The sequence below is a fragment of the Mirounga leonina genome, unplaced genomic scaffold (assembly GCF_011800145.1).
Source record: "Mirounga leonina isolate KUSES-001 unplaced genomic scaffold, KU_Mleo_1.0 Mir_91, whole genome shotgun sequence".
NCBI lineage: Eukaryota > Metazoa > Chordata > Mammalia > Carnivora > Phocidae > Mirounga > Mirounga leonina.
This window is the reverse complement of record NW_023270839.1, coordinates 17,581,500-17,606,859: the sequence shown is the minus strand read 5'-3', so window position 1 is coordinate 17,606,859 and position 25,360 is coordinate 17,581,500. Positions and strand designations below refer to the sequence as shown.

Here is a 25,360-nt window from a genome sequence, read left to right as displayed (position 1 = left end):
TCGCCCCCCCCCCCCCCCCCCGCCGTCTCCCTTCCTCCATCTGCTCTCCCCCTACTTTCCTGCCCTATTTGTTTATTGGCCTTAAGGCCAATTTGTTTGGCTCACTACTAAAGAGTAGTGAGCCCCTCTGCACATACAACCCCCCCAAAAAGATGACAGGACACACAGGGAACAATCCTTTTCTAAATCAATACAATTTTTCAAATTTATTTTTTTCTTAAAGAAGTACTTCTAATCTCTGTCAAAAGGGAGGTGAGGAAAGGTCCTCCCTCCCTTGTAAACACTGAAATACAGATCTGAGAAACCAGGGTCGACACACACAAAAAGTGCATTTTACAAAATATCAACTAAAATATATTTTACATGAATTATGCTTCCATTGAAATTCTACCAGCTGCATTTTTAGGTTCGAAAAAATATTTCCACATCTAAGAGATTTCAAAAGCATTTAAGTTCTGGGCAGCAGACCCTGCCTCTGGGGGAGGAGGGGCCTTGATCTCCTCTCCTGCTGAGTGAGGCTGGGCTCCTTGGCCGCAGGAGCCCAGCACCCTGGGAATGAGCAGGCTCCCAGGCTGGCTCTCCAGAGCCCCTGCAGCCACTCTCTGCCAACCTCTTTTACTGCCCCACTCCTTCCTCCAAACAGCTTATTCAATACAAGGGCACCCTAGTCCCTTCCCCTCGGGTTTGGGATTGGGGTTTCCATGTGTAAATTCGCCTCTGAAGCCTCCAGGCCTCCCCCAAGCCCAGTGACCAATTGGGAGCAGCCTGTCTTCTCAGGGATAGCACAGGGCCTGGGGTTGTTGGCAGGGCCCTGGGGGTTCGCTTTGACCTCCCTCTCCAGACCCAGCCTGACTGTCCTCACCCAGTGTCACCTCCTTAGCTTGGGCTGGGTCTGTGCCTGCCCCTTCCTAGGGGAGGAGGAGGAGGAGCGCTGCCCGCTGCCCTCTTGGCTCCTGCCGCCAGGGGTGTGCCCTGGGGAAGTGCTACCAGCGGTGCCCAGACCACACAGTGCTCCTCTCCCCCTCCCCACCAATGCTCCTCTTTGGTACAAATAGGATAGGACCAGGCTGCTCCAGCCCCCTCACAGAGCCCTGGGGGGCCAGGGGCCTAGTCCTGGCAAGGACAACAGGGGGCCCAGCCTCCTAACCTACTCTGGGGAGCAGCATGAGGTGAGAACAGGGCCCCTGGGAAACAGGAACAAACTGAAAATGCAGGTCCTTAGCTCCTAGAGTGAGTGGCTGCAGCTCAGCAGGTCTGTGGACTGATACAGTGTTGATTCTCGCAGGGATGTAAATTAGTGCAATCTACAAAAGACCAGGGTAAGGGTGGGGGGCAAGGGGAGCCACAGCACTCCTTTGGTTTGATTTCAGGTGGGTGTGGCTTGAAGAGTCAGGTACGAAGTTCTGCAAGAGGTTTCCTACAACCTCCAAGTGTAAGGCAAGAGGAAAAGTCTTCAATAAATCAGGTAGCAATTTTCCTTGCCCCCTGCCCACCCCCTCCCAGCTCCCTTCCGCCCTCCCAGACATGACAAACCCCATGTTGACCAGTTAGCTTCTGGGAAGCCAGACCTGCTGGATGGCCCTCACCAGGAGGCAGACAGGAAGCTGACGCCCACAAGTGGGCCACACCCATGACTGTGCGCACTGGGTAACTTGTCCCAGCGCAGGGGCTACTGCAGGGGCAAAGGAGGAAGCCAGGGAAAGGCCCCGAGTCTAGAAAGAGAAAGTCTACGCTCTGGAAGCCAGACTCTGGCTCTCTATGCCTCAAAGGAAGGAGCTCGGAGCTGTGCTAGAATCTGGGAGAGCCTGGCCCCAGGCTGAGGGGGAAGCAGTGGGTCACAGTGGGTGAGGTAAAGCTGGCTCCCGCTCGCCTCCCCCCGCCTTGCAGGGCCCGGGGAGGGCTAAAGAAGAGCCTGTTGGGCCTTATTCCTGAAGGACTCTCCCCTCCCCCCAGGGCCCCATGCCCCTCGGGCTTGGCCCAGCCTCAGGGAAGACTGCTTCTTCAAGTCTCCACCCAGGCAACCACAGAGAGGTACTCTGGGCCACGCTGAGGGCTGCGATGCTTTCCTTGTACCCTGGCCTCCCCTTCCCTCCCCAGGGGCCCAGTACCCATGGGGGTCCCTGCCCTCCCCCCCAAGAGAACCGCAGGCCAGCAACCTCGAGCCCCTGTGGCCCCTTAACCAAGTGCCGTGCTTCAAGCAGTGCCCCCGCCTCGGGCCCCACTTGCCCAGGGGCAGGCCCAGGGTAGGCCTGCGGAGGCTACTGAGGGTTCTTGAGGATGCGGCCATGGCGGAAGTCATAGACATGGCGGCAAAGGAACACCAGCTCAGGGTCCGTGTCCTCGGGCACCGTGCGGTGTGGCGGGGTAGAGTAGTCTGCAGAGGGGGGCACCAGTGCGGTCTTTCGGCTGGGGAGGCCCTCGCCTCGGCGCTTGGCCATGGCACAGAATCTGCAGCGACACACACCATTTGCTGTCTTTACCGCAGCCGCCTCTGCAGGAAGATCAGCTCCTTCCCCACCCTGCCCAGAGAGCTGGGGCCTCCCCTCCCACCCCCACAAGGGCTGGTGCTGCCTCCATCCCTGGCCCGGGGGCTCCAGCCTCTCTGCCGATCGCCAGATCGCCAGTCCATCTTCTCGGTCACTGGGGGAGCACATCTGCTGGGACCTCCCTCCCAACACCTGCCAATTTTCCTCGATGGTTCTCTGAGAGCAGTTCTGTAGCCGCCCCCAAACGCTGCCCCAACCACTCTGCCTCAGAGGAGGAACAATTTTTCTTCTACAAACATCAGAAGGCAGAAGGCGGCTGTGAGGTAGAACGTTCTGGGAGGTCAGGCCCTGTGAAGGAAATCCTCTTGGGAAGCTCGGGCAGCCCCTAAACAGCCCTGGGGAGTCTGAGGGGAGAGGCTAGCCAGATGGGCAGGGCACCACCCACCTGCAGTACTCAGCAAAGGTCAGCACATAGCATTTCTCCTCAATGCAGGCCACGCTGTTCTGGTCCTGATGTCGCGATGCAAAGACTTCATTCTGCAAAGGCTCAAGGAGAGAGAGGGGGACGTTGGTACCAGGGTTGGAAGCATGTAACTGCAGAAGCAAGGCCGACATTAACTCTTCTGTTGGGACTCCTGACCTGAGATAACTCCAGCCAGTGCCCAGAAAGCCAGGGAGCATCCCACACCCCAGGGCACTCCTCCCAGGTCCCATCCTACTCGGGAACAGCCAGGGGCCTATCCAGCAACGCCCCCCGCCCCATGTCATCAGCCTCCTGACCCCCACCCCCAGCTCAGGGGAGGAGAGGGGAAGTGGTACCCATCTCCCCATGAGATGAAAGGTCCAGCGAGGGCAACGAAGTGCTGGGGAGCCCAGGCCAGGGGCCGAGTGACCACGCCCGACGGCACTACCTCTCCCAGCACCCCGCTTGGTAGCGTGCCCGGGGGCGTCCCGAGCCTCTTCTCTCCTCCCTCTCGCGCCACACACAGCAGCCAAGGGGGCTAGGGGTACAGCCCCACCTCCCCTTTCCTGGGGCCACGAGGACGTAGCCACTTGCTCCCACTCTGGCATGCCCCTGGGGGTCTCCCTTCCTGCTCCCCCTTTCAAGGAAAAGGTTACTATTCCCTTTGAAATGTGAATTGGGGCAGTGCTGCGAAACAGGCTGAAACCCAGGCCCGTCTGTGGTGTCCAAGGTGACAATGACTTGACTGCCCGTGGCTGCCTCCCCATTCCATGTTCTTGGTGCCGCAACTTCTCCCTGCCACCCCGGCCCCCCCGACACTTGCCAGGCAACTCACCTCGTGCATGCTGGGACTGCGGCCTCCCTGTAAGTGCTCTGGTCTGTAATACCACAAGAGGCTCATCATCAGTTCTCCTAGGGGGACAGGAGAAGCAGTCATGGCTTGAGCTGGCAACCCCAGAGCAACTCAGACAGGCAGGCAGGCTGGCTACCTGCCCGGGACGATCATCCAACGTCGATGCCCGGGCCAATCCTACAGGCTCAGCCACCCATATCCCCTGCCTCGGGCCAAGCCTGGCAATTCAGGGGCCTGGAATGCTGTCAGGCATGGAGGAAGAAGGGGGAAAAGGTACTGACAGGTGAGGTGGGGGGACAGGTGCCCAGGTCCTGGTGGCCGACCCAAACCACAGGCCATCTTGCGGCCCTCAGCAGCAGACAGATGCTGGCTGAGTGGAGGGCGGCCTCTGTGGCAAGAACACGAAGAGACCAGTGCCAGCTCAGACTGCAGGCAGGGGGTACCTGATTCAGGGTTCTCCCAGAGGGCAGAGATCTTGGCCACATAAGGCGTGGACGTCTTCCGTGGGCCTGACTTGAGGAGGACAGTGTCCCGGACTCGGATCGTCTCTCCATGCCGCTCCACCGCCTGGTAGCTCTTTCGGATGGCTGGTTCTGGCTCATCCTAAGCAACAAACCAACGACACAAACGGGCTCATGAGGAGGGGAGGAAGGAGGGAGTGAGCGGAAGACATTCTCTGCGTGCTTTCCTCCGGGCAGTCAAACCACTGAGGATGGAATACTACAAAAGCAGTTTGCATAGTGGTCTCTTCTCCCTAAGCCTGGCTTTCAGGGCCAGGACAGGGGTGGGAGCTCCCCATGGCTGGAGAAAGGATACAAAATAGGAACAGGGGTGGGGCGCCTGGGTGGCTCAGCGTTAAGTGTCTGCCTTCAGCTCAGGTCATGATCCCAGGGTCCTGGGATCGAGCCCCATGTCAGGCTCCCTGTGCTGCGGGAAGCCTGCTTCTCCCTCTCCCACTCCCCCTGCTTGTGCTCCTTCTCTCGCTATCTCTCTCTGTCAAATAAATAAAAATCTTAAAAAAAAAAAAAAAAAATAGGAACAGGGGTGGGAAAGTGGCCTAAAGCTTCTGGGGCTGCGCTGTGACCAACACAACCCAACAGCCAGTTCCCCTGCTCCAAGCCCCAGCATTGAGAAGGTCCTCAAACTTCCTATTGGGGCAATTTGGTTTTGATCTTTAAACCACCACCGTGAAGTGGCACGGCCCTGGGCAAATTACTTAATCTACCACTATACCTCAGTTTCCCTGTCTGTGAAATGAGGACAGGAACATGGGATATGCACCGCACAGGGTAGCGGTGAGGATGAAAGCACCTTAGCTCGATAAAGTTTAGTCGATACTCTTTTCCTCAACTCCAGATGTTCCTGGATCACTCATATTCTCTGCCTAGCCCAATTTTCCCTACACATACACTTATCCAAAAAGCCTCTGGGAGAGTCCTCTATTTTATAAGCCACGATAGAAGAGACAGCATGAGCAAGGATGAGAGGTGGAGACACTGACCGTGCACCCCCTCACCTCCCCAAGGCCCGCGGTACCGGACCAGCCGGGGCTGGGGGAGCAGGCTGGGCCAGCACGATCAGTTCCCAGACAGGCTAGAGCCAAGGGTTCCCGGGGTCCCCTCACAGCAGGTCCTCTGTCCCCACGGCCACCTTCCCCTTCCCCCCGGGGCTAACAGCTGGCACTCACCAAGACATAGACAGCCTTCTCACACGCAGCCCCGACGGGCACCCAGCCATTAGTGCGGCGGCGGCGGCGGCGGCGCGGGCGCGGGCGCTGCACACGCGGTTGCTTGGGGTGGCTGGGCCTGCAGGCGGCCTTGCTTCTCGCCGTGTGCCTACAGCTAGAGCCCGTGCGCAGACCCGACTTGGAGCCGCTGGGAGGCTTGGCGCTCTGAGGGCACGCGCGGGCTACTGTCTGGGGCTCCGAGGTGGGGGTCTGAAGATGGGGGACGGGCTCTGCTGCAGGCGGCACGCTGGGCACAGGGCATCCCAGGAGGGGGTGGGCAGGTGAGGCAGGGTGGCCGGCTTCCGGGAGAGGAAATTCCAGCTGGCCCAGGGACCTGCAGCCTTCTGGGAAAAAGGAGAGAGGGGGTGAGGGCAGGTGAGGACGAGCACTAACCCCACTGGTGCCCCTGCTTTCAGAGCCTGCTCCTGTCATGCTGAGTGTGAAGCCTGAGGCCGCCGAGGTGACAAGCGGAGTCAGGGGCCTTTAAGGTGGACCATCAGAGTGACTGGCCAAGGGTGTTTTTTGCCCCTGGAGACTGGCCCACAGCCATCTCCATCTCCCCCTGCTAGCCTGAAAGAAGGGGGTGGGGGGTAATGGGAACAGTGTCTCTAGCTCTGACTTCATCTCCTCCAGAGCTCCCACAGTGCTCAGGAGCAGGGGGGCCGGGATCAGCCCGGGATATGAGTCCCAGACCTGCCACTCACTGGCTGTGTGACCTCCGGCAAGCCACGCTACCTCTTAGTGCCCTGCAACAGAAGGAGGGGCGGCAACCATCATATGGGGGTCCTGGGTGTTTCTCTTATCAATGCCTCGCATCAACCCTACGAGGTTAAGTCCCATGACCACCATTCTATAACGAAGGAAACCGAGACACAGAGCAGTTACTGGCTTGTCCCACGATCACGTGTCTAAGGAAGTGGGGAAGAACATTTCACTCCAGGCAGTCTGGCTCCAGAATCTGTACTCAATTACATGCCATGTGGCCTCCCACATGTAAAGCGCTCGGAACAATACCTGGCACGTGGTGCTTACTGGGGTTCCAGGGCGAGGGGGCAGGGTCCTGGGTCCCACGGATGAGGGGTCTAGATTTGGGAGAGTGATGCAAAAAAGAAGGAAAAGCCCAAGCAGCAGCCTGATCTCATTTCTTAGAGCTCCAAGTCACGCCAAAACCTGAAACAACCAGTCTGGCCAGAGTCAACTGGTCTATAAAGTTGTTTTATAGACCCCTACCAGAAGGGGTGTGGGGTGGTGGCAGGGAGAGCCCTGGTAAGGCCTGGCCTCTCACTTCACCAGCAGCAGGGCAGACTTGCCAGACAGGATGGCTCTGGTCACCTCATTTCCACCCGGGGGGCCAGGGCCGGAGCCTGGAGAGGCATGTGAGGACACTTCTGCCAGTTTGGGGGAAGAGAGCCCCGTGGAGGGCTGTCCCACCGGCTTCAGTGCAAGCCTCTCAGGTGTCCGGGCCTTGCTAGGAAGGCAGACACCAAAGCTCCAGGCCCTGTTAGCGTCCTGCCTGTGTAGGGGACTCTGCCTGTCTGTTCTTGGCGTGTGCCCACTCTGTTAGCCCCTCGCGAGGTGAGGCTACGTCTGCGTACTACGTCCCCTTCAAGGCCTGTACGGCCAGGGCGAAGGAGTCCTCCTGCGGCTGGCACGGGGCCTAGTACCCACCACCCTTCCCATGAACGCTGAACTAGGCCAGCACGCAGATGGAATGGGCTCCTGCAAGGTAGAATTCTAGCTCTCCTTGAGGGAGGCAGAGGGACACAAGAGTGACTTGGCAAAAGCCCTATTTTCAACATGTAACTTGCTACTCAAGAGTAGAACGGGCATCCTGATGGGGACGGAGGGGTGGCTCTCCCTGCCCCCTCCACTGCCACAATGCTACCTGCCATGCCAAGAAATCCCCATAGACAGTGGGGAACAGAGCTAAGAGCTAGACACGGGCCCCTTTCCTGGGACTACTCCACGGTTTGGCGCGCGAAACTAGGGGAGGCCTCCCTTCCCAAAGCCCCCGACCTCCCACGTAGTAGCTAGACCTCAAGGAGCCCCACGCCTATCCATGGCCCACCCTGCTGCGACTGGACATCCCGCACCTAGGAAGTCTTACCTGCTGCAAAAGGCATTTTGTAGGGGCAGCCGCCGCAGGTAGTGCCGATGTGGGTAAGAGATGGGGGCAACATTTCACAGATGCTGTAGCCATTCACTCCAGTGTCCTCGCTAGAACAGTAGCGAGAGCCCCAGGGAGTGTGCTGGAAAGGGGTGCCTGCAGGCACTGAGCTCGGTGCCAAGAGGAGCCCCTCGTTAGGTGCAGCCACTGGGGACAACTTGCCCTCGGGAAGCATGGGGCAGGGGGCGTAGCCTCCACACTGCAGCCCGTCTTGGCTGCAGTAAAGGTAGAAGCTGCCTAGTGCAGTGAGCTCAGGTCGACCGCACAGGCCACTGTAGTGGGCAGGGTTGCCAGGCATTGGCAGGGGGGACAGCTGGGGTGTGGGGAAAGAAGGCTGGTGCAGTTCCTGCTTGGGGGCAGGCGACTCTTCGCCCGGGCGCCCAGGCTCTGGCTTCAAGGCTGCCTGCCCGCCCATCAGCAGAGGCAGGTGGGGGCGCAGCCCCAAGGGACTCTCCAGAGCCTTGCTCAGGGGCTGGTAAGGTGGCTGGCTGGCTGGCCCCCGAGGGGTGGCGGATGGCCATGGCTCCTCGGGGTGCCTCTGCCAGCCGAGTGGGCCTACAGCCTCCCCAGAGCCAGGGCCCTGCTGGGCCTTGGGATAGTTCTTGCCATTGACCTTATTAGCCCACTTTGGCCTCGGAGCCCTCAGCGCCGGTGGCTCTGTGGAGCGCCCCTCTGCTTCTGGGTGGGCACGCGGTGGCCTCAGGGGTAGCTCCCGCTCCTGGCTCAGCTTCAGGAAGGCAGCTGCATTCAGGCTGGCCAGTCTCTTGGGCGCTGGGTCACCATCTCGACGGGCACCCTCATCCGGTGCTGGCTCTGGGGACAGGTCCCGACTTCCTCCTCCAAGGTCCTCGAGCCGGGGCCGCTTCTTGGAGGAGGACCAGCCCCCCGTGGCCCGGTCCCGGCTGCGGTGAGAGTCGCCCCCTCGGCTGCGACGGGTGCCCACCAGGCTGCTGGCATCCTCCCGCTCCAGCAGCAGGTTATTGAGGGCCTCCGCATTGAGGGAGGCCAGGCGCCTCTTGCGGGGCTGGGCAAGGCCAGGGTCCTCACTGGATGGGGCTGGGCTTGGGGGCTTGGGCAGGTCAGGGGGGAGCTCATCAGCCTCATCTGCACTCCGTGGACCAGCCACATTCTCTAGGCGGGTCAGGAGCACTTTGCAGGCCTTGGGCTTCTCGGGGACCAATGGGCGCTTACGCAGTGGGTAGTTCTTGCGGCGCCCGGTGAGGTGTCCTGGGCTCTCGGGCATGCCTGCTTCCACACTCTCTGCCCCCGGCTCCGTACTGCTGCCTTCCATCTGCAGGGGCTCCCGGCGGCCAGAGGGGCCCGAACTCAGCATGGGAAGGGACTTCCTCCGTGTGTGTGTCATGGGGTACTTCCAATCTGCAGGGCAGAAGCGAGAAGCCCACCGTGACCTGCCTGGCCTGCTTTCTCCTCTGCTGCAGCCCGTCCAGTGTCAACGCCCTCCCCCTTCAGTAACTCTGGCCTACCCTCACCCCATCTACAGCCTGGATTTTCCCAAGACCCCTCTTCCGGAGTGCAAAGGTCCAGTGGGCTCAGGCCACCAACAGCTGTGCAAGGACTGGCTACCCCACTCTTCTTTTAGCCTAGGGTCCTTCTCTGAACTAAGCCCTTCAACAGCCTATGGAAGGATGCAGGCCCTGGGGTCAGAAGACAGAAGGCGCTGGGGGCAAAGTTCTCAGTTCTTTACCTGTCCTTCTCCCGCTAGATACTTATCACAGGTCAGGAAGAGGCTCTGAAGACACCAAGCCAGGATGGGGCTGGGGTGGTGGGAGCCCATCTGCTCCTTCAATAACATTACCAATCCTTCCCCCATCTTGGGGCTTCTGAGGTTGGCCACAGGAAGATAAGGACAGAGACAGTGAGGAGCTAAGGTGAGGAACCCGCCTGCTGGGCTGTGGAGAAAAACAAAGTCCAGCCTGTGGCGACACCCTGCCTGGCACGTACAGCAGGACAGCCATAACCTGGGTCTTGCTGGAAAAGCCCCCTGAAGGGGAAGGCCTGGCTGTGAGGAGTCCAGGGTCAGGGGAGGTCTCAGCTGGCCCCAGGAGCCAGCATTCCTGGGTAGGGACCCCACGCAACAGCCTCTAAGAGTTCGGGAAATAAAGTATCAAAGACAAGAACTAACTGGAGACAAACCAACAAACCAAACCTGGGCTGCCTTGCTAGCCCTGCCCTGTTTCTCAGGTCTCCCTCCTGGTAGGCAAGATGCCAGACAGAGAAGAGGACTGGGGGGGTGGGGCATGGCAGGAAGCCCAAACCCCTGGACAGAAAATGCCCATGACCAGGCAGCATCCTACCCCCAACATACCTGGGGCAGCCTGGGCCCCGTCCTGAATGAGAGGCCAGAGCTGGGCTGTATCCTGGAAGCTGGCACGGCCAAGGCAATGAAGAACTGGCGGGGGGGGGTGGGGGGGTGGAGGCGTCAGTGTCAGTGGTGTGAGACGACTCAGCCGTTCACTCCCTACCTGCTCCCCAACCCAAAGCAAGGTGCTGCCTAACAAGGTGCCAGACAAGGCTCTGCCCTCCCAGGCACCCCGCAGCCCCCTCCCCACCCAGCAGGCCCAGGCTTTCCAGCCTGATTTCGCCACTGCTGCTGTTATTCATACTCCCTCTCCCAGAAAGGCTGGGAGCAGTCCCTGCTGGGCCAGGATTTAACCCTGAAAGCCCCAAGCCTGAAGGCTCCCATGGATTCCCGAGCCCTTCCCAGGCAGCTCCTGTGGCCGTGGGCCAGTGGCTGGGGTCACTGGTTATCTTCTTTCCCCACACACACTGTACTAGTTGAGAAAGAGTTCGGAAAACCAGGCTGAGAGCATCGTGGGTGTCAGGCTCAGAAAGGACTCAGAAAACTGGAAAAGGGAGGCACCGTGCCAGGCACAGCTCTGGCCACATGCAGGACCCTGCCACTGCCCGGAGACCAGGTGGGGCAAGACAGGGGCACAGGAAGCAAACCCACTCCTCCCTGAAGCACAGATAGAGGAGGGCTCCTAAGAAATCCCAGGTGGTCGGATAGGCTCCCTAACACTGCCCTCCCCCCCCCGCCCCGCTCCCATGCAGGGTGGCCCCCCATCCCTGTTTGCTCAGCAGGCTTATTAGCAATGCCTCCTTGCACTCCGAAAAAGCATCCTTTACAATCCACAGGCCCTCTTCTCAAACACGGGGCACCCCTTTGCTGGAAGAGGAGCCCCAACAAGAAGCACATCTGTATTTCCTAGGAAAGCCTAGGCCCAGCCCTTCCCCACCCCCAAAGGGCCTGGAGACAGAGGATCCGTGAACAGACCACAGACCGCACAGCTGAGCAAGAGCCGAAGCCCCTCAACAGGCCCCAAGTTACCAGAGGAGTCAGGCCTGGGAATGGCTGGGGGCCAAGGCTAAGGTCACCTGGGCTTGTGGCCTTTAAGGACATGGACACCAAGTACAGAGCAAGGAGGGGCCAGATGGGAAAGAGAGTGAGCTCAGGGAGGTGCTTGCAAGCCTGGCAAGCAAAAGTGCTCTGACTGGAGGGCTGACTGGCCTGTCCATCGTTGCCCCCCTACCCCCCCAGTTTGCTGGTGGACCAGTTGCAAGGGTGGACTCTGCGATACTGGCCCCACCCCCTCAGACTCCCCCTCTCCACATGCAAAAGGTGCCAGCAGGGAGAGGCTGGGAGGAGGGGAGCCTGTCCCCAGAACTTGGGGACGTGTTCCCTATAGTGTCTTCCTCCTTTACCTCCCATTCAGCTCTCCAGTCCCTCAGGGACACCCACTGTCCCCGGATCCCAGGAAGCCTGTAAATCACAGGGTGCACGTCACATTTCCAAATCAAGCCTAAGAGCTTCCTGCTAGCCTCTCCTGAATCCACTGAACCCCTTGTCACCGGCAAGAGAACTCCTAACTTTCATGTGGTGCCTCAGACAGCAATGTCACTCACCGTCCTGAGGAGAGGCTGGGGTCTCTGCCGCCTGCCTCGCTGCACTCCCATCTGAGGAGAGCGAGTATGAGTCATGCTTTGAAGGCGGACTTGTGAGAACCTCAGATGCAGCTTTTCCCTGGGGTGGGACTGGGTGCAGGGGGCTCCCAGACTGCCAGGCCCCTCTAACCTGCAGGGGTGGCCCAGCTCAAGGGGGGAGGGCATGGAGAAAACCCTGGGAAAGCAGGAGGCGTGGTTCCCATTCCAGCTGGCCAATCCTCCTGCTGTCCTGTCCCCACACACTAGCCCAACCAGGAACTTCCTACCACTGCCGAGAGAGACAAGGGTGCGTGGGCTCTCTCAGCACCACCCTTTTCTCGGGAAAGCCCTGCCCTCCCAGGCATAGGTAGTCCGGGTCCCCTCGGGAGAAGGTTCCTAGGAGGGACTCCCCAGGGCATATCACTGCTCACCTAGACTGTGTCAAGTTAGCTCGCACTGAAGAAAACCAGTCTGACTGTCCCCAGCTCCGATGAGCAAACAGCCAGCTGCCATGAAGGACAGTGGCCGGCCGGTGTCCTCCACGCCAGAGACCCAGCAAACCACAGGCTGAATCCAAAATCCCGAGTGTACTCTAAACACAGCAAATAGGCCGTCACAGGCCCAGGCACTGTGGGTCATGAAATTGAGGGGGAGAGCAGGCCCAGCAGGCCCAGCTGAAGCGTCGATACCCCGCATCCCACGTCTGTCCAGGGCTAGGAGTCCTCCCCACACAGGAGCAGAAAGGGAGGGACGACTTGGCTTTTGCCCTCGGGCTGCAGCAGCATCAGGCACCTGGCCCACTCTCACGGGCAGGGCACACCCCAGGGGCTGTGTGCAAGGGAGGTCAGAGGCCTGGTGAGTGTGGGCTGTGGGCAGCACTGAAGGGAACACCAGGGGGTCAAGCCCAGATCACTCCTGTAAGCAGGGGCTGCCCTGGGGCAGGAAGACGTTGGCCACAGCTCTCCCCCCACCCCTTATTTACTCAGCTCTAGACTGTACACCCACCTCCATTCTTAGGGGTTCAGGACCCAGGGCTCTGCCCCACTACCCTTCCTGAAACCTCTCTCACCCACTCAGGCGGGTCTTAGGCAAAGGCAGACCAGGCGGTCACCTGGGTGAGGGTCAGGAAGGGCCCGGACCCAAGCCGCCCCCCTCGATGATACCCGAAGTCACACAACTGGCACTGAGTTAAGCACTGCCTTCCAGTGCACACTCTCTTGGCGTAACTTCCCCCCAAAGGAATAAGAGCTTTTCACGAGCACTGAGCTTCTTAAATCTCCTATCAGAGAAGAAAGGCAGCAAGAGCACAAAGGCAGGCTCCTGCTCATTTAAATGTAGTTGGTGCTACTTCATGAAGCTGCTGAAACTCTTATGATAAAGCCAGGTTCAGCCACGGCTGTTATCTCTTGAATCCCCCCACGCTGGTAAACTGGAAAGAAGCCAGCCTTCGAGGGAGGCAGCCCCACATTTGCAAGCCAGCTCTGCCCCTGGTAAACAGCTTAACTTCCCTGAACTTCAGACTCCTCATCTCAAACAGATACATCAGAAGGAACTTACTTAGAGTGGTGGTGAGGATGACACGAGTCTCTGCACAGGCAGGCTAGCAGATGCCCCCACCCTGCCTTCCGGACCCACAGACAGAGGAGGGCAGTGTGCCCTTGGCGTGGGGGGCTCCCCACATCAGGGGCCCGGAGCCGTGGGGGCTGAGAGAAATCTGAAAACCCAGCCTGCACCTGAACTCTGCTCTGCTTGTATTCTACCAAAGACACCCAACCTTTCTCCCCACCCCGGAGAAAGATGGACACTGGGGGGGGGGGGGGGACTCGTGGGGGGCTCTGTTTACAACACAACGAGAGGACAGGGGCAGAAACTATACCCCAACAAACCCTGAACAACAGCTCCATGCGTCTGGGAATTACTCAGCTGGATGGTGAAAGGGCCAGGGGATGGGGTCAGGAGGCGTGCGTTCGCCAGCTCCTGCCATGGGACTGCTGCTTCAGCACGAGCACCCACAGACAGTAGAAGTGCCCAAGCCTCCGGGGTGCTGCCCCCAAAGAGAAAGCAGTGGCCTCGGCCACTGGCCCCGCCTCCCCGGTGCCTGTTCAAGCCTCACCGACTGTGGGCACCTAATTCACTGGGCAGTCAGGCTGGGATCCTACAACACTTGGGCAGGAAGCACGAACGCCACCAGACGGAACTGGCCCGACCCGTCTGGAAACAGCTCGTTTTATGGAGTGCCTTCGGGTCTGGTGGCCATCTGAAGAGCTAGGTCCGCCCCTGGAGGCACCAAGCCGATCTATGGCCTGTCAGACCACCTGCTCCTCCCACTTCACACTCGAGGCCCCCAGGAGCCGAGAGAGGTGGCGGCACCCAGGCAGCGAACGTTCACACCCACGCCACGTTGCGTCTGGTACCTCGGCCAGCCCGGCCCCTTGGCTGCTCCTGTCTGCTATGACCATCCCAGCAGGAGGGCCCACACACACAAGCCCAGAGCTGCACCCAAGTATCCAGAACCCCACTTCTGGCTTCAGACGCAAAGCCGGACAGCCTGCCTCTTGTAACTAAAGGAACACAAATCTCAGTGGGGAGGAAGGGGAGTTCTGAGTCAAACTATAAAGGGACTCTCTGATTTTATATGAGAATTGCAATTAAGTGCAGGAATATAGTTAACAGTAGAGCTGAAGGAATCTCCTCACTAGAAATTGCCAGTGCCCTGGTTGCGGGGCAAGGCCCTTCCTTTAGGTAGGGGCTGACAGTGAGAGAGACAGTGTACCCCTAGGATCTAGAAGTCAACATACACACGTGGACCACTGAACGAGGATACTGGGCAGAGAGCACTGTATTTTAGTCACACCACGGTGCTCTGCTTTAAGAAACTCTAACCTGGGTGCCTGGGTGGCTCAGATGGTTGGGCGTCTGCCTTCGGCTCAGGTCATGATCCCAAGGTTCTGGGATCGAGTCCCACATCGGGCTCCCGGCTCAGCGGGGAGCCTGCTTCTCCCTCTGACCCTCTCCCCTCTCATGCTGTTTCTCTCTCAAATAAATAAATAAAATCTTAAAAAAAAAAAAAAAGAAAGAAAGATAACCTGACAAATCAGAAGGTAATCACATGCAATGCAAAACTAGTTTGTAGAGGGTTTCCTTAAAGGCACACATACCCTCGTGAGGTGATGTGCCTTCCCCAGCTTCTTCCTGGTGCACACCCCCTGTGCACACGAGGTAGACCCGCATCCGCAGGTGCCAGTCCAGCTAAGCCAGAGCGCCTGCTGCTCATTCCCAGGCACACGGCATCTCTTGTGACTTTACTCATTCAGCCAACACTGGCTGACCTCTCACCGTGGCTCAACACAGCAGATGTGAGACCTGCAGCAGCTAGAAGCCACATCGAGCTGCCGCTGATCCTAAGTAGGGCTGGTGAACAGCCTGAACTTCTCGGAGCCTCGGTATTCTTGTCTACACAGCAAAGCTGTTATGAGGATCAAGTTAAATGAGAATGTGTGCCTAGCAGAATACCTGGGATAGATACAATAGGTGCTCAATACGAGCTCACTCTTTTCCCCTGTATGTCAAGTATGAGGCTAAATGCTGAAGAAAAACGCCAAAGAGACGAAGAAATTGGGGCTTGGACTAGTAGGGAGAAAGAGGACGAGACAGCGTGACAAGGACTGTAACAGGGTCCTTGGGGTTTGGCGTGGGGAGCTCTGGCTCCAGGGCAGCTTCACGGAGGCCAAATCGGAGCCGGGTCTGCGTTTCGACACTGACCGAGGGCCTGCTTCCTGCCGGGCGGGTGCAGGGAGGAAACAACAGCCCGAGAACTTTGCTTCATAAATATCTGGATGTAGGAAGGAGCAACAGACCAAAGTTGAAGTCTTGAGGCAGGAGACAAATGCAACCGTTCCCAGACTCACCTTTAGGAGCTCCATGTAAGATTACTCCAGCCCTGGGGGACAAGAGAGTTCCAGGCTAAGGCTCCCTCACACCTTCCCACCCAGACTCCACAGCGCCCAGGCTGGGCCGGAAGCACATCTACTTCTGGAGCAGGACCCGTTTGCTCCGGGCAGTTAACAGCGGGGGAGAAATCAACAGGAACAGAGACAGGGCACCCCAAAGCTCAGTAACAGGCCCTCCACAAAACCAACAGGAAATGTCATGCCTCTGACACACAATTCTTCAAAAAACACAACAATAGCTCATCAGCCTGCTCCGGACACCTGCCCAGGAGGGCAAAGGATACATGTTGTTTCAACCACCAGGACACTGCCGGAACCAACAACTTAGATTTCTAAGATGGTCTGCCAAGCCTGGAGGTGCTATCTCTTGTCCTGAACAGAAGAAACTGACTGGCTGGCCAGGCCAACCTGGGAGCTCTGCCCTCAGACTCCCCGGTGGAGGGCTCACCTCGTGAGCCAGCCACGAAGAACAAGACCCAAGACCAGGCCTTCCCAACACTCCACCAGCACAGTCAGAACCACAAGGCAAACCCTACTAGAGTTTCGGGGACCCAACACAAATACCTCACAGGTAACTAATTAACTAAATGATCAGTGCCACCCTCATTAGGAGGCGAGCTCCATGGGGACAGGTGGGCTCTGCCTGCCTTAGCACTAAATCTCACCCGCAGGGCTTAATAAGAGCTTGTTGAATGAACAAAGATCTGGCTGCCCACCTGCTCCACCCCATTTAACATTTCTATTCTAGACTGATGGCATCACTTGGGAACTCTGACCCCCCCCCAACTCTCCCCAATTCCCAGGAGTCCACTGTGCCTCTTCAGTGTGATCAACAGTTCAACAGGGCTACTTGAGGGTAATCTCCTGTATTTACGTAGCACCACCCTCTTCCACTACCATCCTCTTCCCTCTCTCTCCCAACTTGCCCAGCTAAACCTCAGGAAAATACTCCTCTTGTTCCACCTCTTACTCCAAAGCATTGAGCAAGCAGGGGCGGAACTGGAGGCACACCTGTATCAAGACAAAGAATGTCACAGACATTCAGCTGAACTCAGCCGCAGAGAACCAGCAGTATCAGTCCCCGAATCTCCGAAGTGTGCGGGGTAGGGAATACTTGATTCACCGCCGAGGCTTCTAGTCTAACAGGATGGCTAATGTTTGTCAAGCACTCACTACGTGCCCAGCACCACCCTAAACGTGTAACATTCACTCTCATTTATCCTCACAATTGCCTCATGAGGGGGTTGTCACCATCTCATCCAAACAAGGAGAGAACAGGTACAGAGGGGTAAAAGAACTTGCCCACACTCCCGTGCTGCAGACGGTAGAGGCGGGGCAGGTGGGGTCAGTCCCAAAGCCCACACCCCCACTGCAACACAGGACAGCTGGCTGGCTCACGGACCAACGTTCCAGATCAACCTGCATGGTCAATTTCGCATATTCTGTGTTGTTTTAATTTTGGTATTAGCTTCTTCGTCATTTTTCCTGATTTTACATCACAAAGGAACTGAAGATGTACTCCAATGAAATGGCAGCGGCGGGCCAGAGAACATACACATACTTTTACAAATTTTTTCTACAGCAAAGTCTGCTCAAAGTCCCCAGTCAACTCTCATATGCGCTTTGGTAAGAAATCCATTTCATATCCTAAGAAGGAGTAAAGGGCTTCGAAGAGTTGTCGTGATTTTACAATAAATCCAAAAGAGAAGGCTATAGACGGCCCCCACACATCTCACCACATCTCTTGAACCAGATGCAATCTCCCTCCAGCGCAAACTGCAATAAAGACTGACATTTGGTCATCACACTCTGACCGACCAGCCATCTTAATATTCAAAGATGTATTAACTGCCCCATGACTACCTCTCTTTGGGCTGAGTAAATCTAAGTCCTTTCAATTTTCTCTGAAGATCATGTCTTATAGTCATTTAATCCACTTTATAATTCTTTTCTCCGTCCTGTGGAATCTGTGTGAACCCCTCCAGGCACACGGCAGGAGACACCCCTCACTTCTTGAGGAGGGCCTGCCAACTCTGACTCTACTAGGAATGTGACTCCATCTGCCCTTCTGGCATACCTGTCAGGGTATCCTGGCATCAAACAACACCCCAACACCTTTCCCATGATTCCTACAAACATCCTCTAAACCCTAATAATTCACCTCTCAACCACCTGGCCAGATGAGAATGTGATTAACAAACTGAATCTCCCTCCCTCCCCCGCCCCATTTCAGACAGCGAGGCTCAAGTTGGAGAAGGGGCCCAAGGGTGGGCCACCGCTCTCCTCTGCAGGTAGGAAACTGAAAGAGCCTCATGGGGGGACTGGGGGGCAGGGAGGGTGGGCAGGAAACAGGAGCCAGAGATGGAAAGGAAGAAGCAGCAGCCACCACCACTCCAGGTGAGATCCTGGGGTCACAAAAGGCAGAAGCATACCTTAAGGTTCCACCTCCTGAACCAAGGGCAGGGGGTCAAAGCACGCTGTCCCCCCAAACCCACTGGAAAAGAAACGATGTGAGAAAAAAGATGTAGTAGACACCAAGTTTCTGCCTGGCATTGATCCTGTTAACTACAAGGAGTCACTTATCATTTCTTCCGTTCAGGTAACTTGGTCACAGTGCCTCGGAAAAAAAAAAATTCCCATTTCAAATCTCAGAAAGGCTCAGAGACAAACCCATTCATTTATTCCTGGTGGATCAGGCCTGCAGAGGCTCTCAAGGACAATGTTTTTTGTTTTTTTTGTAGGACGCTGAGTCAGGTGAATAACCAACCATCCTCTGCAGGTGTTTCCCACTGGGAAAAATGGAATCTGCACAAAAATCCTTCCAGGACACAATACAAAGTCCTGGACATGACTTTGCCCTGAGGCCTGCTCAGCAAACCCACAGTCCTCTGGTCCTGAGCGGCTGCAGCACATGGCCTAGGGCAGGGCACCAATTCTGCCACTGGAGGCCCTGGGCCTGCAGCCGCTGCTCAGCTCGGTAAAGCCGAGGGGGAGACAGGAGCTCAGTGGAGCTGAGGGGGCTTGTCCGGCCAGCCGTCTGCCCCGGAGCAGGCCTCTGCAGCCTCTTCCTCCTCCTCCCTGTTAGCCGGTTTACTGCTCATTAGTGGTACTACCAGGAGGTGGGCAGGGGAAACATAAAGGAGCTGAAATTCAAACCGGGCCATCTTATTCCAGTGAGGTACCTCCCATAAAACCAGGCAGGATTTCATCCACCAAGATCTCCCTGGACCCCTGACCTGGGGAGGTCGAAGCAGCCCAGAGGGTGAGGAGCTGCAGAATCTCAGGGCCCGGGGCATCAGGAGCCTCTGTTTCTAATCTTCACGAGCTCTTGAATATTCTCTGTATTTCCTGCCTTTTCAAAGTTAACAGGCACTCTAGCCATGAGCTGGCCCATCCGGTCAAGGCCATGGACCCAGAGAGCATAAGTGCTGGGGTTGCCCTTGGTATCGAACGAAGCACTCTCCTTGTCCCTCCGAAGGCCCCCGCACAATGGCAAGTTCACAAAGGAAGTGAGCCTTGCCAGACTGTGTTAGCAAATTCCCATAAATACTTGGGCCAGGGTAGTACTGCTTATGTAAAATGCTTCCCCATTGAGAGATGCTGCTTTATTTACATTCTTCACAACCCATTCATAAAAAGGAGGCCCTTTAATGTTGGGGCTGTTCATATAATGCTCCATAAACCCAGCAGCTTCGGCTGGCAGCCTTAGTTCAACACAGGCTACTTCTCAGCTCCAGAGACTTTTTCCCTTAAGATTTTTTTTTTTCTTTAATGACTCACCTTGCAACAGGGCGCTGAGGCCAGATGTTGCCAAAGCAAGGCCAAGAGGAATAAGAACAGATAAAATGAAAACACACAGGTCCTCCCGAATGCTGGGATAGAGAGGTTGGAAGAGACGAAAATCAATAAATTGAAAATCCCCATACAACTTCAATGTGAAGTATGTATGTTGGGAGGTTGAATTCCTTCCAGGTTTACTGAAACTTCCTTTATGGATGTCAAAACCGTCCCCAACTTATACCTCTACCTACCAGAGAGATGGTGGGGAGGGAATTTTTTTAACCCGCAAAGAAAAGAAAGCCGAGGGCTCATTCTGGTCTTTAATTCGCATTGTGGATGAATAAAAAAACATTTTCTCTGCCTCTTCACAGACGTGTTCCAGGGGCTGCTGGATCCAAGAGGGGCACAACCGGCTCAGGGTCATGAAACTCGGGCAGACACCAGAAAGAGAGGAAAGACTGTGTTCTAGGACGCACAGCCAAACGGCCTGAGCAGCTGAGGAGAGAGCCCGGGAGATGCATTCTGAGGTAGCCTGTCTCCTGCCACAGTGGAAGCAAGGAGGAGAGAAGTAGTAGGGATTTTTTTTAATTGACGGGAGCGGTCTGCATTGCCATGGCAACTGTGAGGGGTGGCCTTCCCGCTTGGAAGGGAAATGCTGGCCCATTAATCATCAAACTGGGGCACAAAAGGGAGGTTTGGGGGAAAGGGGATGGATGCAGAATTTATTTTTTCACTGTCTCGAGTCAAACCAGTCCCCAGTTCTCTTTCCCATTTCCCCCATGGTCCAAGGTCTGATGGTAAACAAAAACGGAAGTTCCAAGAGAGTTGGGATCATAGCTTTCCCCTCGATGGGGTGGGTCCAGTGTGGGGCTGATCGTGCCTCTGATGTCAGTGACAAACACCTCTTCCAATGCCAGTCCCCAAAGTCCTGTCCACGGGCCAGACCCAGGAATCTTTTTCTTTTCTGTTCTCAAAACCGTGTTTTCTCCCTCATTTACACCCAGGATTGAGAAGAGATAAAACATATGGATTCGTTTAGCATGGACAACAAGGAAAATTGCCTAAGAGCAGCAAAGCCGGGTGCAGAGAATGGCCTGGCGGGGTAGGAGCAAAACAGCACTACAGCCCTTTTCAGTGCGTGTCTATATGGTGTCATGTGAGCAATCCAGAGGACGGACTCTCCACCAGCCAAAGTATCAGAAGCAACAGCTAAGTTCCATTTGTTCCCCACGCTAAAGCACCCCGAACATGCCCCATCTATGTGCCTTTGACAAAATAGGTTGGAAACCACCAAGGACTCCATACTGAGCATTTCTTGGGAAGAAGGGAAGGTTTCCCCTGCTCCCAATCAACTAAGCAGCCAACTGCATTTATTCATTCAACAAAACAGCATGCAGAGCAGTATACCAGAGATCCTAAAATATTCTCTCTCTCTCACACACACACACACACACACACCACTTTAACACTCATAATGTCCCTGTCTTTAAGAAACCTCCAACCTACAAAATCACTCGAGAAGACACCATGTTATAAAATCCAGGGTCACGATCTCAGAGGCAAGCAATGGCGGCCTGGAGGGGCCTGACTGACAAAGATGAGTAGGGTTCAGGTGGGAGGAAAGGAAGGCAAGAGGCTCCTCACTGGGGACAACCAGAGAAAGCAGCAGAAGCAAAGATGCGGGGAGAGAACTGTGCCCCGCACGGCTAGGGGGGAGACTAGGGGGTCCATCTAGGGTCAGGCTGCAGGAAAAGAAGAACCACTGAAAGTGTGTGGACAGGGGAATGACATGGGCGAAGGAGTGCTTTCGGAAGAATGATCTAGCAGCTGTGTACAGACTGGATCAGAAGGGCCAGAGGAAGCAGGAGGGAAAAGGCGGCCAGGACAACACAGGCCTGCCATGGGGACAGAAGAGCAACAGAAAGGAAGGAAAGGAGGGAAATAGGAAAAACAGAGAAACTCTTCACTAAACTCTCCAGAGCAAAGCCTCCTAAACACCTGACCAGACTGACTTGAGTCTCCCGCCAGGTAAGAGCCTGTCAAAGAGGCAATTCCCCTTTATATTCCAGTGGCAAGACCAGGTCATCCCCATCTGACTGCCACCAAAAGAAATCACATACCGTGGAGCCCTAAAGGAGGTAAGAAGGCCTTGAAATTCATCATCCTCTGAATCTTAGACATACAATTAAATCCTCTCAGAACAAGCGTTAGTCTCCTGCATGAGATAATACCTCCCTTTCCCACAAGCCTCAACTCCACCCAGGCTGGGGTATAGACCCTTCCGAGGAGGGGGTCGGAGGGTGGCCGTGAATTAATTCCCTGCCCATACTAAGCAAGGCTGGCACGCAACTTTCCCAGGATGGGCCTCAGCTGGGAGAAGCTCCTAACCAACAGCTACCTGAGGTGGGACTTGAACCCAGAATCTCAGCAAAAGTGGACATTCAAGAACAGCTTCAGTCCCCCTGTCTTTGTGATCCGAACTCTTCAAAGAGGTATAGGGAACCTTGAGGAGCCCTGAGAGTTCTGAGTGGGTTTTTACAAATGGAAAACAGCATCCAGCTTAGAAATGATCACTGGTGGGGATAGAGGCACTCAAGAGCTTAAGCCACTGGTTCCCAAGTATCCTCTAGCTAGCCAACGACAGTGATGTCCCTCCAGGGCCCTTTTCTCCTTTTTTCAGAAGACATAGGAGTGGAGAGGGTAGTGGGAAAGTCTCTCGGGTGCCACAAAGGAAGAAGAATGGAAACCTTTTCATTTAATCATTAAATTCCTGCCTGGATTTATAAACTCCAGCTTCTCATTATCCTTTGTAGGTATCTTCTTGGCTAAAGAAAAGTGCTGAAAACAGTTGAGGATGGCTTGCTGGAGCACATTTGGGGGGAATCTCCTAGTCTCCACTCCAACTGGTCTTCCACCCTCTTAAGACTGTCGACAATGGGCACTAGATGTCCCAGATGGGACTAAATCTCTCCTCATGGGCAGACTCTGCCTGCTGAAACCCCTCATTCCTAGTAGGCTCTAGAGTGGCTCACCAGACTGTCGCCTAACCCGGTCACCACCGGCCAGGCCCACCTTGTGCACAACCCCACCTCTGCCCCTCTGCTCCAGCCGGGTCGACCCCACTCTTCCCAGGACCGGGAGGTGATCAGCGGCTGGAGCGGTGAACCACTGCCGCAGCTTCTCCCGGCGGGCACCCTGGCCCCCGCAATCCCTGGGGCACAGTCCGGCCCTGCCGCCCGCCCCTCGGGGTGGGTGGCTCGGACCTGCTCCCCTCCCCGACGCCACCACCTGCGCCCGCTCAGGCGCCGCCTTTGTCCGGCGCTTCACCGCGGAGCGGGCCCCTCGGGCCCGACCTGACCTGGCCCCCGGCCCCGGAGAAGAGGCGGAGAGGCGGGCAGGGCCAGACCAGGCCGGGCCGCGAGCACCGGGTCCCGCTGTCACTTGGAGGCGGTCTGACAACTTCGATCCCCCCCGCCCCACCTCGGACTCGGCCGCCGCTCCGCACGGTCTCCGCGGGGCCTCCCGCGGCCCACGCTCGCTTCTCGAACCGGTTCCCTTCCGTCTTCGGCGCCTCTCTTCCTTCCAGCCCGATAGGGTCGGGTCTACATTACCCCCGGCCCCGGTGTGGCCCCCAGCCCCAGCCCCCCATCCAGCAATAACCGGTCAGCTCCCAGCGCGGGAGGGCGCCCCCCACCCTGAGCGGGCGATCCCGCGGCGCCGCCCCCGGCCGCGGCCCCTTGCCTCGGGGACCGCGATGGGGGAGGGGGCGCGGCGGGGGGGGGCGGGGGCCTTGCCGCCCGCGCACTCGGAGGCGAGCCCGCTCCACCGCGGCGAGGAAACGACCGGCGTCCTCCCGCCCTCCGCGGCCCGGGACGCCCGCGCCGCCGCCGCCCGGCCGAGCTGCCACCCTGCGGCCGCCACCCACCCCGCCCCCAGCCTGAGAGGCGGGCGGCCCCCGGGGGCTGTCACCTCGAGGCGCGCTGCGCTCCCCGATGGCGGGACCGTGGCGCCGGACCCGTGGAGAGGGAGGCGGCGCGAGCAGGCGGGCGGCCGCACCTGCTTCGCGTCGTCCGTCCGTCCGTCCCTTCCCGGGCTGGCGGGGGCGGCGGCGCGGCGCGCTCGGTGGGGCGCGCTGACGGGCGGCCGGTCCTCTCCCCTCCACTCGCCTACCTCCCTTGCTGGCTCCCTCTCGCCTGCTCGTTCCTTCCTCCCCGCCCCCCCCCGCCCTTCCTCGACCCCGGCCCCTAGCTCACCCGGACAGCGGCGCGGACGGCGCGGCTCTGGGCGCCCGCAGGCCCCGGCCGGGCTGGAATCCGGCGGCTGGAACCCCCCGGGGGCGCTCAATTCCCGGGCTCCACGCTGCTGCGTCAGCGCCTCCTCCTGGGGGCCGGGGCCGGGCGGGCGGAGCGGGGGCCGCGGCCGGGCGGGGCCGTCGGGGGGGCGGGAGCGCCTGGCCGGGGCGGGCGGACGGCGGGGGCCGGACGGGCGGGGCAGGCAGCCGGACGGGCGGGCGGCGGGGGCCGGGCTCCGGGATCCGCTACGCCGCTCGCGGTTCCCCCACAAACTCCCCGAGAGCGGAGCCTCCGCCGCCCTCCTTCCTGCTTCCTCGTCCCCAGCCAATCAGCAGCGCGCCCCTCGGCCAGCTCCGCCAATCAGCCGCCCCGCCCTGCGCTGGCCCTGCCAGCCAATCCGGCCCTCGGCTCCCCCTCCCGGTCTCCGACCAATCAGAACCGTGGGTCGGTCGTCCCAACGCAGGGGGCAGCACGAGGCGGCCGGGGGAGGCGGTGCGGGGAGTGGTGGGGCCTGGGGGGAGGGGTACGGTGCCAAGGGTGGTGGCGGGGGGTGGTTTTCTTTGCCGGCTTCTTGGATTTTTCTCTTCGGCTGCAGAGCCTGAGCCGGTATCCCATGGTGACCCGACCCTGGCGCCCCAATCCCCCAGCTGCTACCCCACCCCCCGAGAAATCTTATCTCGCCCCCGCCCTGGCCGTCACCCCTCTACATCCCCTTTCCCCCTTCTCCTCCTTAGCACCCACTGTAGAAAACTGCGGGCCGAGAAACACCCCACCCTCGCCAGCGGCTGCTGCCCCCAGGGCAAAGCCTCGGGAAGACCAGCCGAAAAATCAAGCGAGGACAACCCCCCTTTCCTGCAGAAAGGGCCCCAGACTCCAGCGAAAGGGCCCCGACTGCTGAGAAGCCCCTCCCGCCCTTGCCTCATCTTTCCGACTTCCCTGCCTGCCACGTCTCCTTTCCTTTCATGCAAGGTCGGTCCTAGCTCGGTAACCCCTCACCCGCATCTCTTTTTCCTCTTTCTCCCCTTCGTCTACCGCCCCCCACTCCAGCTCCTAATTCACCTTTCTCAGAAGCAGAGTGTGGAACCCTCATCCATTCCCAGCTGAGAGCAGAGCCTGGTCTGTGAGTCCTTGACACCCACACACCCTCTTCCACCACCGCGGGCAACATCTGAGCTCTCCGGGGGAGGCGGGAGGGGGCGGGCAGCCTGACAGCCCCGGCTGGCCTCCCTCCCTGGCGTCCCCAAGCCGGGATGGGACCGAGCGTGGACACTTACCTGGCTTCCCCCTAGTCACCGAATGCCGTGGCTCCGTCTCACACCCACAGACGTGCCTTTCCAAGCCCGAGCACGCTCGCGGGGTCAGCGGGGTGGGTGGGCACAGCGGGCTGCGGTCACACGGAGGGGTGGGAGGTCCCTGGGAGGTGCGGGAAGGGGCTGTGTCTCGGGCAGCTTGTGTCGCCAGGGACGGCAGAGGGCTTCACGTCAACAAGCCCTGGCTGTGCACATAGTAGGTTCTTGAGAAATGCTGAGTCCACCCCAGAACAAAGCCTCATTCCCAATTCAGGCGGGGGAGGGGAGGTTTGGGAGGTAAAAGGAGCAGCAGCACAAGGGGTACTGTCAAGTCACCGGGGCGCAGGGAGCAGCCCGGGGGGCTGGGCCGAGGGCACCTCTGGCACAGACAAGCACCCCGAGTGCTGGGGCT

At 58.1% G+C, this 25,360-nt stretch overlaps 1 protein-coding gene across 7 annotated transcripts; it reads right to left on the bottom strand.

The window, feature by feature from the left end:
* Positions 1-175: 175 nt before the first annotated feature.
* Positions 176-25,041, bottom strand: BAHD1 (bromo adjacent homology domain containing 1). 7 transcript variants are annotated; one of them, XM_034993752.1, is made up of 9 exons: positions 23,621-23,788; positions 10,022-10,105; positions 9,401-9,605; positions 7,636-9,072; positions 5,490-5,872; positions 4,246-4,405; positions 3,785-3,861; positions 2,932-3,032; positions 176-2,448 (listed from the first exon to the last, which is right to left on the bottom strand). In XM_034993752.1, the coding sequence occupies exons 4-9, from the start codon at positions 9,056-9,058 to the stop codon at positions 2,259-2,261; spliced, it is 2,334 nt and encodes a 777-aa protein (XP_034849643.1). In that variant the 5' UTR covers positions 9,059-9,072; positions 9,401-9,605; positions 10,022-10,105; positions 23,621-23,788; the 3' UTR covers positions 176-2,258. The 7 variants fall into 7 exon arrangements, with proteins under 7 accessions (XP_034849643.1, XP_034849645.1, XP_034849646.1 ...); XM_034993754.1 differs by lacking the exon at positions 9,401-9,605; XM_034993755.1 differs by lacking the exons at positions 9,401-9,605; positions 10,022-10,105; positions 23,621-23,788 and adding an exon at positions 24,934-25,041.
* Positions 25,042-25,360: the final 319 nt, after the last annotated feature.